The 14,837-nt window shown below is 36.2% G+C and overlaps 2 protein-coding genes across 8 annotated transcripts in view; one reads left to right on the top strand and one right to left on the bottom strand.

Moving 5' to 3' along the window:
* CAB39L (calcium binding protein 39-like) overlaps positions 1–5,077 on the bottom strand; it is an 86,781-nt gene extending 81,704 nt beyond the window's left edge. For all 7 annotated transcript variants that reach the window (XM_012723310.1, XM_012723306.1, XM_012723309.1 and 4 more), the window contains exons 1-3: positions 4,668–5,077; positions 1,227–1,377; positions 603–666 (exon numbers count right to left, since the gene is read on the bottom strand). The gene's annotated coding sequence lies outside the window, so the exon portion shown is untranslated. The remainder of the gene's footprint in view (positions 1–602; positions 667–1,226; positions 1,378–4,667) is intronic.
* A 239-nt stretch (positions 5,078–5,316) lies between these two features.
* The window catches only part of SETDB2 (SET domain, bifurcated 2), a 51,151-nt gene continuing 41,630 nt past the window's right edge, over positions 5,317–14,837 (top strand). The window contains exons 1-3 of the mRNA XM_012723267.1: positions 5,317–5,893; positions 11,769–11,941; positions 12,030–12,126. Coding sequence (XP_012578721.1) covers positions 12,111–12,126 — 16 coding nt within the window. The 5' untranslated portion in view covers positions 5,317–5,893; positions 11,769–11,941; positions 12,030–12,110. The remainder of the gene's footprint in view (positions 5,894–11,768; positions 11,942–12,029; positions 12,127–14,837) is intronic.

The following is a 14,837-nucleotide window of genomic DNA, read 5'->3' as shown; positions in this document are numbered from 1 at the left end:
GAAGAGATAGGGGATTAAGATTAAATCTTCCTGGAATAGACCGTTAAAGAAAAAAGTTTAGTTATAAACGTCAAAAGCAACTTCTACCCAATCTTGAGAGCCCTTCCCAGGAAATAAACCTCTTATTAATGACACAGGTAGAATTGGCTCCTCTATCTCATAAATTATCAAAGTCAAATGCATTTAGAGTTAAACAATAAATAAAAACCAAAAATAATTGAATTATATTAATATTCGTATTAGGAAACATACACAATGTCAAGAAGATAGCCAGTTTACATAACCAAAGGAAATTTGGGGAATTCTTTCTTAAATTGAGAAATATATCAATATTTAGATTTTTTTTTACAGGTTCATCTATTCATCTTGAAGGATTTTTAAAAAAATATTTAATCTAATATTTTATATACTGAGTGGAGAGAGGGATTAAAGATCTCATCTATCATACTGCCAAAAATGGAAATCTACTAAGTATTTCTGCAGTTTTGTAAAATTCAAACCTGGATTGCATATTTATTCCTGATGATTTTAATTGTGTTACTGTAACCTATCAGTCTATCAAGAGCATTTATAATCTTAATTGAATCATTTTATTAGCTTACCTTAGCAGTTGTATATCATCTCTAATTTGTCTCCACTTTCTTCAAAGTCAGATTAACACAGTTTCTGATAAAAAAAAAAAACCATCAAGATTAACTTTTAAAAAAATCTTTATAGCAAGTTCAATGTATTACCAAGTATATAGAATTACAAGCTAAATTTCCATAATAGTCACATAAATCACACAGAATCAGGAAAATCCCCTTCCTTATTTCAGTTGTTTCAAGTGGGAGACCTTTTAAAAAGTAGTATTGAACTGAGTGAAAACAATTTATCAGGTGAAACCAGAAATGTGAAAGGATAACTTGGTGTTCTATCAGTACACAGGAGGAAAAACAACTTAATTAAGTTAGGATCTTAAAGGCCAATGTTTATAAAATGGCTGGGCAAAACTTAGAAGGGCTTTGAAGTGTCACAAAGGGAAGTTATAATTTTTTCTTTCTTTTTTTGCTTTTAATAGCATCATGGAAACTCATGCAGTTGATATTTCTTTTCATAGTTAGCTTGAATCTCTTCTTAATTTCAAGTAATTAATGACAATGTTTGTAAATTTTTTATCTTCATATCTGTATAAATATATGTATATGTGTTTATATTTCCCCATTAGAAATAAAGAGAAAACTTACACTTTTTTCCTTTAACACATTACTCTTGCATGAAGAATATATAAACCACTGACTGCAGGTCAGCATCTTTATTTACTTTCTGGGCAGCAAGTACAGGATGAAACAGAACATTTAGTTCCTGGTGTTGTTGTTCTAATATATGATGTATATCCTGCAATAACAGAGTAGAAAAAGCAGAGTCTTCAGAATCATATAGATCTGGGTTTAAACGTCAACTTTCCATTTAGTAATTGTCTAATATGAAACAAACTACTTAATTTCTCTGAACCTCTTGGGAAAATATCAAGGATAGCTTTAAAGGCCAAAAGATATATATACATTTATGTAGTACCTAACACAGTGCCTGATCTATAACATGGCCAAAAATAGCTGTCTTTCTATGTAATTTCATATCTCACTTCTCCTCTGCCATTCTGTCAAATGGCTTTCCACACTAAAATCTCTTAATTCACAGCCTTGACAAGCTTTTATGATTTTGTTCAACAATCATCAATATTTTATTATACTTATTTTTCCAGCAATATACATATACTTTTAAAATAGTGATAGTACACTACTAGTGATACCCTGCTCTAAGGTATATTCTTTAAAACCTGTTAGTTTGGTCTACCATATGGAATTGCATGATGAAGAGGTTAAACAGAAAGAGCTTAGAGCACCTGACATCTTTATGTAGCAATGACACCTGATCAGCTCAGACTTTAATATATAGTAAAGAAATAAACTTTTACTTAAAAAAAAATTTAAGTTTTCTTTCAGTTTCACTATAAGGTCACAAAATCTATTATCTTAGTCAATGGAAATTCCAAGTAGAGGAATCCAAGCTTTGCCAATACAATGGTATATAAAATGTTTTTAAGAAAAGGGGAGAGTATCCATTAGGACAGTGGCAGTGAGAGAAAATGAAGAGGACAGACATTCTGGAGGCTGAAGTTAGACAGTTGGACAAAGGGAGAGATAAGAATTAGAAATATTAAACGTGAGCAACTCAAAAGATGCCTATATAGTTGAACATTAGAAACATGAAAGAGGGAGAGTCACATACAAATTCAGCACAAAAAACTTAAGAACAAAAAAAGAGGGCTCACTTACAGAAATAGCTTACAGGAACAAATGAGATTATAAGTCAGTAAATGTATTTCAATTTCTCCATCTTAAAAAATTTAAATATATAATATTCTAGGATTATGTTCCACATGTTCATTTCATAAGCATTTTCAGTGCTTAATGGAAACCCTCGTTATTCAGGCATTCAATCAATATTTCTGCAAATTAATTTCAAAATGTTCCCCCAAGTTGACATTTATAGGATCAAAATTATTACAAAGCAAAAAGTAAGGTATTTCACAATACTTATAAAAAGAGAAAATAGATACAATTTGGTTTTTGGCACTGAGGGAGGGTGGTGGTGAGGAAACTATGGTAGTTTTGATGTGCTTTTTTATAGCAAAGTGCCTAAATTACTTAGGTTTTTAAAATACCAAATGCAAGAATCAAACAAATTCTGAGAACAGTGAATTTTTAATGAATTTGATCTTAATTTATATTGTCACAAAATATCACATTTACTTCAAATTGTTAAAAATTTTTCATATAATCAGTTTGCATCCCTTTATAATGAGAAAAATTTTATTGAATGAGATTTCAATGACAATCTCATACCAATCTAAGTTAAAAATTATTTTTACTTATTTAACATTTCTCACACAAAAATGACATGAAATCTTCTAAAGATCTTCTTAAGTTTATATATTGTAAAATATACAGAATTCAAAGAAAAACCTGAGGATAACTATCCCTAAAAATTACCATAGGGCTCTCACTGGTAGCACAATGGCATTAAAGTGCAGCACCATGAAGCTACAGTCATTCTAAGTGCAAGTTCCTAAGTGCAAGTTCGATCCCTTGCCAGGGAGGTGACCCACATGCCATGGCAGACCTTTCCTGACCCGCCCATTGCTCCCCTCAGCAGTGTATTTCAGTAGATCTGCATGTTCTGCTCCCTGCTCTGTCTCTGGTGAATCCTCTCACTGCTCCGCCCCCTCCCCCACACCTATGGCCTGCATCCCAGTTCTGTATGCATAAATAAATATATCTTGTTAAAAAATTACCTACTTAGAATTTATAGAACATATTTATGCAATACAAAAAATTTAAAGTTGCAGTTTATTTCACTGAGTTGTACTAAAAAGAAACTAAATTTCCTCTAGCAGAAGGGATCTAAGGCACTGATGTTAAGTTGGTAGATTGCATGTTTTGAAGAAAACAGTGGCAAATAGAGTACTACTTGAGCACTCATCTTCATTATCTAAATTTCTCTATAGTAGCATCTCATAAACAGACTCCCAAAGAAAAGACAATGAAGTGGTCCTTAATATTATTTGAATGAATAATTAGGAAGCAAGAAATAAATTTACTCCAAACTGTAAATCGAGTTTTCTAGAAAGCAGATTAAAACTGATTTTTCAGTTAAGTTTTCAAAAAAGCACACTCTTACCTCCTAATTACTGAATTCTTTTATCCACTTAATAACTATACTGATGAATATATGGCAGGCACTATTATATGAGAAGCCTCTACAAAAGTTTTAGCCGACATTAACTGAGCAACTACTATGTATGTATCATTGGTTTATTTTGAACACTGATCTACTTAATGAAAGCTAGTAAGCTTACTACAAGTACCACAGCCTGATATCAACTCACTATAAATTTGATACTTGAACTCTTATAAGTTAGATTTTAAAGACTGGTGGATGAAAAAGTAAATAATTTAAGTCTTCATTACTCAATTATTTTACTGTTGTTTGTTTTCCTGCCAAAATATCTGCATGGTACTGTTAAGTTGTTTAGGTCGCCAGTTAACCCTGAATAACTGGAAACTAGATTCAAACAATAAAGGATTAAGTATCTTTACTTTTCAAGCGTGCTAAAATGGATCCTTAATCACAGTACTAGCCTTTTATCGGCTAGGTTTCCCCTCAAGTAAAAGACAATGCATACTTTCACTTGGACACTTAAAAATGAGGAACTATGGAGGTAATTCTGGTCTCCTTTTTCTCACCCCCCGCCCCCCCCCCCCCCCAAAGAGCACAGAAGATACTTTCCCTTACAAAAGCCACCTCTCTCCCCAGGACGAAGCAACCAAGTATCACAGCAGACCCGCACATTTCTAAAAGTTGAACAGGTGGGTACCCAGGAAATTAAAAACTGACAAAAATTTAGTCCATTTGCACTGTTTCTGCAAAGACGACCACTTTCTAGGTTTTAAAGGCCACGCAGTAATGCTGGGTGCGCATTATTTAAAACTGCTCAAACGCAGAGCCCGACGCCCGCTACCACCAAAAGCTGACCTTAGCGACTACCGAGGAGCAAACAATTGAGCAGCCGCTAAATTGCCGCTCCCCGCAAACGACAGAAAATGAAGATGTTTCTTTCTAACCTGAGGACAGTGGTGGGGACTCTCCCTCTTTCCCCTTTCATTTCCAGCCTCGTTCCTTTCTCAGTCAGGCAGTCCATTAGCCAACTTCCAGATCAGAATCTTTCTGAAGCAAACATTATTGGAATGGCTCCCCAAGAAATCAGGATTAAGACAACAGAGTCTCCGCTAAGCCCCCGCAATGAAGAACAAAGCAAAACCTGGGATCCCCACCAATCATTCCTAAGTTCCTTAGCCGGGGTTGAGACGAGGGCCAGCAACTCTTTCCCTTCCCCGGGAAGTGGGAAATGAGAAGACGCCGGGTCGGTTGCCTTAGGCCCCTCCTCTCCTCTAAGGCAGCCTCAGGACCCTTCTACACAAACAGCCAACCACCAAGTAATTTTCCAACGCCATGAAGCCACACACAACATGGCAGCGAGACACCTACCGGAGGAAACAGCTGCGCCACCACTCCAGCGACGCCGACCTTCCGACTGCGGGCATCCCCATTGGTTCAGCTAGAGAGCGCGAGACAACACGGGATCGCTGACAACCAATCAGAAGGCGGCGCGCTCGGGCGCTGCCGCGTTGCGGGCGGTGAGCGCACCGAGCCTCTGAGGCGTGGACTCTGTGGGGTGTGCGACCAATGGGCTCGACGCCAGGTGGTGGGGGCCTGTGGTGTCCTCCTGCTTAGGGTTGGCTTTAGGTAGGCCTCGGCGTTATCTATTGGGCGGTGCTCTCTCCGCGGCCGAGGCGAGGTGAGGTTGTTGTTGCTGAGGTGAGGTCTAATAAACGGTAAAGTGCTACTTCCCGTTCTGGAGACTCTGAGGACAGCAGGGTGCGGTGGCGTGGTGTCGGAGAGGAGCCCGACCCGCACGGGGAACCCATCCTTGCCAGCGAAGCGGGAGGCTCGCCGCCTTCGGGTTTGGCGGGCGGCTTGGAAAACGCAGTGGAGCGGAGGCACGGCCGTGGTGGCCCTCCGACAGCTCCTCCAGTGAGGCTCCAAGAACACGGTGGAGCCCTTGACCCGGTGAAACCCAGCCTTTATACACCGTCCCTCACTCTCGTGCAGCGGGGCTGGAGAAGGGATCGCGGGCAGTTTTCACCCTCATTTTCAGTGCACACCGTAACGTGAAGCACTTCCTAAGCAGCGGGGAGCCCGAGCCTGTTAAATGGGGGTGCAGGACATGGACTGCAGTGTAAAACCCAGAAGCAGAACTAGAAGGTTTAGCCACTGACCCATTTCACAGGTAAGAGTACACAAGCCCTGTCTACATAAGTAGAATCATGTTTCCAAGATGACGGAATTGAGATTAGATCCTCTGAGCTCCTGATTCTCATTATCCACAACCCAATTAGTAATTTAGATTAAGAACACTATGTAATTAATTCTCTTAGGTATGTGGACACCTGCGATGAATATTGTATGTATTAATGAGTGAGGCTAGGACAAAAGATAACTGAGGATGCAGAGTGGAACAAAAAACCGCGGTCTCAAAGCCAGGCCTCCGGGTTCCTTTTTTTTTTTTTTTTGGTCTCTGCCACTTAACAGTGTAACCTGCTTTAGTTTCTTTAGAAATATAGGCACGCTAATTTATCCCACCTGATTGCTGCTGTGCAGTTTGATATGCACAAAGTATTTAAAAGCGTGCCTCACACATGATTTATACTCAGTGTTCATTACCGTTATGATTAAAACACGAGAAACAGACAATAGAACAGCTTCCTAAGAGCTATTTTTAAAAACGAAAACGAGCTGACATAAAAACGGATGACTCTGCCAAAATGAGAAAGAGGGGAAAAGTGAACAGTTACACAGCAAAATATTACCAATGGTTAGCTCTAAATGATGATACTATGAATGACTTAAGTGTTTGTCTTTATGCATTTTGCAAATATGTTCTTCAGTAAACAGCCTTTACTTTTACTTCAGATACTTATAAATTTTCAGAAGATGTAAACAAGAGTAGTAAGGGCTTTCTTTAAAAAGAAGGTATTACACCCAGGGAGAGTAATCCTGTATTGTCAAAATGACCAAGGATGTAAGAAAAGAGTACTTAACTTTTTTTTCTAAATAAGGTAATAGTGTACTTACAAGTTGCATGTAGCAGTGTAAATTGACAGTTTGCATGCAAAGCAGTTTTGACAAGATGCTCCGGAAAGCTTGAAATTGGACAATCCCACTTTGAAAATAATATACTTAATTTTTAAATCAAGTACACTTTTTACATTTTTCTTTTGCCTTCACAGACCAAATCTGTAATCCCTGAATTCCCCCTTCACTTGTTCCTATCATGTACTTAAATTAAGGCTTTGATGCAAGAGCCTTCACGTCTCTTATACTTACATATTCTATATGGATGCAGCCAGGCATTTGTAATTTTTTAAAATGGAAATAATATTCTGTTTAACTTTGTGGTTTTATTCAGTTGATACTGCTTTTAGTGTTTACATATGACTTCTGCCTCATTTGACACTGTTTAGTGTTCCAGTGTATGATTGAATTGTTCTGTTATGTAAAATATTTATCTTTGTCCCTTTCACTGGTTGTCTTATTAAATTCTATTTGATATATGCTATGATAATGTGCACTTTTTTTTTTAAGATTTATTAGTTATGCATACAGAACTGGGATATAGGCCAGAAGTGCAGGGAAGGTGAGAGGATTCACCAGAGACAGAGTGGGGAGCACAACAGGCAAATCGAGGAGGTACACTGCTGAGGGGAGCAGTGGGCGGGTCAGGAGAGGTCTGCTGCACCATGTGGTCACCTCTGGGGTGGGAATCAAACTCGTGCTGAAGTGGCTTTTGCTTCTTAGTGCTGTGTTTTAACCTGCTAGGCCAGCAGGGAGGGCCAATACATGCACATTTTACTTCTCCTTTTAATGGACATTAGGTCGTTTCCAGGTTTTCACCTTAACAAGCAAAACTGCAAATGCATCCTTTTTATGTGTTATCCTGTGCACATGTGGTATTTCTCAAGATATATATCAAAAATTGGAATTGCATGATTTTTAAATTACAAGTTTAGTAAGATCAACAGATCTTGCCAAATTTGTTTCTAAAATACTTTAATAAATACACACATCCCACAAATAGTTATGAGTGTTCAGTATCCCTACAGCGTAGACTAACACTGAGATGTAGAAAAATAAGTATGATTTCTTTTAAAAATTATCCATTTTTCTGTTGACTTATCTTTTTCTTAACAATTTAAGTAATTCTATGTCCTATTTGATACAGAAAAAATGTCTTTTGTTTCTTTTGTTAAAATGTTATAAACCTAACTCTAGCTTTTAACTGTTTTATTTTTTTCCTCCATTGCCATCTTTTGTGTTCTTTATTTCACTGCATTTCTCTAAGACTTCAGTACAATACTGAATAAGAGCAGTAGTGGCAGGTGTCATATCCTGTGCCTGACTTCAGTGAAAATGCATCTATTGTTTTTATCATTAAGTATGATACGTACTTCTAGGTTTAGTAGATAGTCTTTATCAGATTTAAGAAGTTCTGTTTTATTCTGAGTTTGCTAAAGGTCCCTCTTTCTACCTTCCCCAGTAGTTGTTGATTTTCCCTACATTTTTGTTTTGTTTGGCTGCATCTGATCTGATAGTTTCCTCCATTTGTAGCATCTACACTGAGAAACTCTCCAATGTTAAGACTTTTTTGGTATTCCTGGAATAACCTTATTTGTTGCTTACTTTTATCTATAGCAGCATATATTTACCTTTTTGGCTTTTGTATCAGAAGTGTGTTGGCCTTGAATAGCCTCCTCTTACTTTTTTCTGCTCTGAAAAAGTTTGTATATTATAGAAATTAATTCATTCCTTGCAAGTTGGTAGAATTCATCTTTCAAACTATATGGATGTGTTACACTGAAATTAGAGGTAGGCATGTGTTGACATGCAGCTCTGTAAGATCTTTAACTGTTCTAATTTCTTTTTTAAACTTACCCTTTAGTTGGGGTGGTTAATTTCTTGAACCTGCTTGGTATTAAGTCAATTTCAATAAGGTAAATTTTTGGTAAATTCTGTTTTTGTTTGATCTGAAAGTTTCTTGCGTTTGCAGTTAGGTCTTTTCACAACCCTTCACTTCACACTTTAATAACATTTGTCTTTTAATGAATCTCTTATTTTTAAAATATTTTAAAAATATTTTAAAATTGCTAGATTCTGCATGCAATCTCATCTGAGGGGGGTCTGTCTTAAATTAGTAATTTTTTTGTGACGTCTCTTTATATCTTATTTTTCCATTTTAATTGAGGTTAACTCCAAATTTTCTTTATCATGTTTTTTGTAGACTGTCTTTACATTTTCAACAGTTCTTCAATTTATAATCCCTAACAAAGTTTAAATTTTATTATTATCAGTATTCTCTCTACAAATAACTTAGCATACTTTCTCTGATCTTGCAATAGTCCCTTATTCCCCTCTTAAAAAAAATTTTTTTTTCCCTGTGGTTATATCTTCTAGCATTTGTGTTTTATTATTAAAATGTATTTTTAATCTGTAATCACTATTGTGTCTTGTATCTTAGTACTTCCTTCTAGGTTAGTTTTCATGAAATACATCTGTTTCTTCAGAAAGTCACTTCTTGAATATTTCTTATACCCTCATTGTTGAAAAATGGTTTGGCTGAAATAGTATTCTGGGTTCAAACTTATTTTCCCTTAACATTTTGCATCTGACATTTCTAATACTTGAGTCTGAATCTCAGTCTGATATGCATTTCTTTGAGATAATCTAGATTTTTTTTTGGAAGCATCTTAGATTTTTCTTTATTCTTGATGTTTTGATGCTTGGGGATAGTTTGTCTTGTGATGTGAATTAAGAATTTTATCTTGCAGTCCTCCCTGGTGGGTGCAGTGGGTTGGAGCGCTGCACTTTGAAGCTAACCCAGGCTGGGGTAACTTTAATGTGAGTTCCATCCCTGCCCCAGAGTGATACACATGGCCAGCTTTATTGCTGCTCCCCTCAGCAGTGTACTTTGTAGATCTGCCTGTTCTGCTCCCCACTGTTTCTGGTGAATCCTCTTGCTGCTGCACCTCTGGCCTGTACCCCATTTCTGTATGCATAAATAAATAAAATCTTTTTTAAAAGTTTAAAATTTTTTCTTGCTTGGTACTCAGTGAATTTAAATCTTTTCCAGCTCTAAGAAATTCTTGGTCATTATTGCTGCCTCTTTGTTCTATTTTATCCCTCTGATTATTTCACTGCTCTGCATTCTGAGTGAATCAATGTAATCATCCAGTTTGCTACTACCTGGCTCTTCATCCAAATCTATGCTATTATTCAGTCATATTTTGAGTTTCTTCAAACACTGTTTTTATAGCCAAGATATCTAATTGATTATTTTTCATAGGTGAGATTTCCTTCAGCTCTCTTAGGATATTAACTAGATTAACATTAGTTTAAAAATTTATTTTCAGGACAATGTTAATTCTTTTCTAAAAATATAAGTCCATTACCTTGGTAGTCTTGTTAAATGTTGTATTATAATTTTCCTCACATGTTTGATCATTTTCTGCTGTGCACTCCAGTCTTTTGATTCAACTTGCTTTTTCCTCTGGCCATGTGATGATGGCTGACATTGTCCCTGCAGCTACCAATGTGTTCCCTTTCCCCAGAGAGGTCTCACAGTCTTGATCCATAGAGAATTCCCTTTTTGTTTTTAACATGACTGTGTATTTTTTTTTTATTTTTACATCATTTTGCACATTTTTTTTTTCATCTCGATTGTAATCCCCGCGGGTTTCCCATCACCAGATCACCCCTGTGCCACCACCCTAGTCCCATGCATTTCCCTCCCTCCCCCCCCCCCTTTTTGATCCCATTCCCCACTCCGCCCCCACAGAATGTCTCTGGTATATGGTTGTTCATTATTTTTGTTATTTTCTCGCCTGGTCCATTATACTCCTGCTATGAGTGAAACCATCCGGTATTTTTCTTTCTCTTTCTGGCTTATCTCACTAAGCATGATCTTTTCCAGCTCCATCCAAGTTGCTGCAAAAGACATGTGTTTCTCTTTTTTGGTTGCTGAGTAATATTCCATTGTATATATGTACCACATCTTTCTAATCCAGCATGACTGTGTATTTTTAATTGTAAAAAAAGTTCAAGCATTTCTGGCCCTCCCTAGTGGCGCAGCGAGTTAAAGCACTGCACTAAGAAGCTAAAGCCACTTCCGCATTAGTTCGATTCCCGCCTGCCGGCGGAGGTGACCACATGGCGAGGCAGACCTCTCCTGACCCGCCCGCTGCTCCCCTCAGCAGTGTACTTTGTCGATCTGCCTATTCTGCTTCCCGCTCTGTCTCTGGTGAATCCTCTCCTCATCTCTGGCCTGTACCCCAGTTCTGTACGAATAAATAAATAAATCTTCAAAAAAAATTAAAAAAAAAAAAAGTTCAAGCATTTCTGTGGGCTTCGTGTCGGGATGGGAAAATTAGCCTATGTTGACTAACATTGGAGACTGAATTGCTAATTTCTTTTAGTTCCCCCTCTAGGTGTTTATCTTCAGGAAAGAATCAGATATTTTATAAAGTGTGCTCTAGCATTATTTAAAACACTGGCAAATGGAAACTATCTAAATGTCCAATATGGAAGTTTCTTTACAGTAGTAATTTATAATTTATTAAAATTTAATTATTAAAATTCTTTAAAGGTTATTGACCAAAATACATTGTATTGTGACTTAAAAATCATACTATAGAAAAATGTTAATTACATACAAGACATTCAGAATGTTGTCAGTGAAAAATTATAAAAGTGATATTTACTAAATTCCAACTTTGTTATAATGTAGGAGTAATATTTTCATGTTGAGTTCTTTGTATGTATCAGGCACTACACTAAGTTACTCAGCCTTATCCTCACAACAACCCTTTGAAATAGAGTTAGCATTTTTGTCCTCATTGAAAAGTTCATAAAGTTTATATAAAATGGGGATAGTTTAATTCACAAATAAATGTGGTTGATTCTTAATTTTGCTAATTTGTACATTTTCCAATCAATATGTATTTATATTTCATGCTAGTGCTACTTTAAAAGTTAGAGCTGTTGTTACAGCAGTATCATTTTTACAATTTATTCTTTACAGAGATGTAACATTCTTTATTGTTTCCCTACAGAGTATTTCATTCATTCATGGATCAAAAGATGGCATTGGTTTTTATTTTTAAAGATTCTGTCAGTCATCTGGTACAACTATAAATATTCACCTGATGAAGATGGATGGACTTATCATTAATTTGGACTAGTGGTCAGTTCTAAAAGTTTCTTCAACCAGCACTTAAATATTCAGGTATCAAAGAATATTGGTTGTAGAATGGTATACATGATGTATTTTCTCTGAAGACTACAAATTTCTTAGAGACTTCAATTGATTCCAGGTATATTCTCCAATCAAAGTGATTCAGCTCCTTGATAAATTTAATTCTGAAGACTTTGATGTTTATAAACAACGCCAGAAGATGGGAGAAAAAAATGGTAGGGTTAAAAACCATTATTAAACTTTGTTTAAATGTTTATACACTATGTAGTGAAACTAAATTGTGGTAATTCCAAGGTTTTTCATTGCAAGTGGTTTCTAAATTAGAAGGAATTGTGTTTATTTTCATATAACCAACAATTTTTACTGTCTTTGTATATGTGTCTAATTCCAAGGTGATACTTAAATGTACTTTTCAAAAAAAATTTTTTTTAAGATTTATTTATTTCTGCTTACAGAACTGGGGTACAGGCCAGAGGTATAGAGAATAAGAGGATTCACCAGAGACAGAGGGGAGCAAAATGGGCAGATTGAATAAAATACACTGTTGAGGGGAGCAGTAGGAAGGTCAGCAGAGGTCTGCCACTCCTTGTGGCAGGGATTAAACTCCCTGTCCAGGGATTAAACTCCTGTAGTGGTGGCTTCAGAGAGCTTCATGGTGCTGTGTTTTAATCCATTGCACCACTAGGAGAGCCCTCAAAATACATTTTTTAGGAAAGTTTTCACAGAAAAAAATTGACAGGGTAGCACAAAGACTTCCCATAGCCCCCCCCACTATAATTAACATCTTATGTTTGGTACATTTACCACAATTAGTGAATTATTGTTATTGTTTTTAAGATTTATTTTATTTATGCATACAGGAGCTGGAGTTTGGGCCAGAGGTGTGGGTGGTAAAGGATTCACCAGAGACAGTGGGGAGCAGAACAGGTGGACTGACTGAAATACATCGCTGAGGGGAGCCACAGGCAAGACAGGAGAAGTCTTTTGGCTCCATGTTGGTCAGTTCCCTGGCCAGGAATCAAACTCATGCTGCAGTGGCTGCTGATAGCTTTATAGTTCTGTCTTTAATCCCTGAGCCAACAGGGAGGCCCACATCAGTGTGGCTGATTTTCATCTTATTTTTATAGAACTTTCTTGTTTTCTGGTACTAGAAGATGTTTAAACTAGAATCCATAGTTTATTCATATTTCCTTAGTTTTCACGTTATGTCTTCTGTTTCATCATGTCTTCCAAGATACCACTTTATATTTACTTGTTGTATCTCTTTAGGGCCCTTTTGGATGTGGCAGCTTCTCAGGCTGCCCTCTTTTGGTTATTGTAGGTCTCTGTAGTATTCTGTAGAATGCCTTTTGTTGAAATTATTGACTGATTTTTATTTTTTTGTCCTTATATAATCCTGGAATTAGGACGTATGAGAGGAAGACCATAGAGGGTTTTTTTTTTTTTTAATTACATCATAATGGAGAGTGCACATGTTATCAACATGATTTCTAATTGAACTTGATCATATGGAGCTGACAGTGTTATCTAGTTTCTTTGCTGTAAATTATTCCCTCCCCCCTTCCCCCATCCTTCTTTATTCTACTCCATGACAGAAAATCACTGTGTAGAGCCCATACATAAGAAGTGAGAAATTGTGACCCCCCTGTTTGTGAAAATAATATCTACAATATTATTTGAAATTGTTCTGCAAGGGAGATTTATCTCTTTTCCCCCACTTATTTATGTCATCATTTTTATCTTTATGGACTCATTGATACTGATTTTATACTTTGGGTTATAATTCAGTAATATTTTTATTTACTTACATTGTTCCAGGATTGGCCATTGGGACCAATTTGAGTTGGCTCATGATGTGCCCCTACAGTGTGGCTAATTTTCATCTTATTTTTATAGAATTTTCTTGTCTTCTGGTACTACAAGATGTTACAAGTGACATGTGTCCTGCTATAGTCCCAGAATCAGTTGTTTCTTGAAGGTCCTGATTCCTTTTATTGAAAAATGGATTAGAAACCAAGGTCTGGGCCAACGTCACTGGGATGCCTTTGCTTATAGGCCCTCTCAGCTCATGTAGCTAGGAAATATATATGTATATGCTAACCTTTATATAACCATACTTAGAATTTATTTGTGTAACCATCTATATTAAACGAAACATGAGTTCATATTGAAGTTTCCAATTCTAATCATTTACATGGATCTAGCCTACTGTCCTAGTTTATCTGTGAACTCCCACTCCAACACTGAAATGTGACTGTCTACATCTATTATTATTTTATTGCTGAATCCCATTATATGTATAGTAGTACAAGATGGAAAACTACAATATTTATGCATTTTATTTTGCCCTTAGTATTATAGATTCTGCTTATTTCCAAAGTTATTTACATTAGCACCTTTCCAACCCAGCCCTTCAGAGAGGTTGTGTGTACATTTGTAATACTATTAAATTCTTTGTCATACATGGCTTACATTCTTTCCTGGGATCCCTGACCTCTAAAATGATATTTTAAAATTTGCTTATATTAAGGTTCACTCTTTTCTTTAAAGTGCTTTGGGTTTGAAAAATGTCTAATGTCAGGTGTATAGCAATAGTATACAGAACAATAGCCATACCCTTTAACACAGTTGTAATATATGGATGGTTACACAGATCATAGTACTGATTTCAATGGAGTGTTGTTTAGGTTGTTATCAAACTAATTTGGTCTTAGAATTAATTTATACTCTTAAAGGTATCTAATCTATACTCTTAAATGTCTTAACAGAATTTATTTATATGGATACTATCTGTTCACATTAACTGTATTAGAAATTGAACTAAGAACTCAAGTTTCAAAATGTTAATTGGCTCTTTTTTTTTTTTTTTGATTTATTTATTTATTTGTGCATACAGAACTGGGGTATAGGTCAGAGGCTCAGGGGC

The sequence above is a fragment of the Condylura cristata genome, unplaced genomic scaffold, assembly GCF_000260355.1.
Source record: "Condylura cristata isolate star-nosed mole 26May11 unplaced genomic scaffold, ConCri1.0 scaffold00010, whole genome shotgun sequence".
In the NCBI taxonomy this organism is placed as follows: Eukaryota; Metazoa; Chordata; class Mammalia; order Eulipotyphla; family Talpidae; genus Condylura; species Condylura cristata.
The sequence above is the reverse complement of the archived record's forward strand: the minus strand, read 5'-3'. Positions and strand labels throughout refer to the sequence as shown.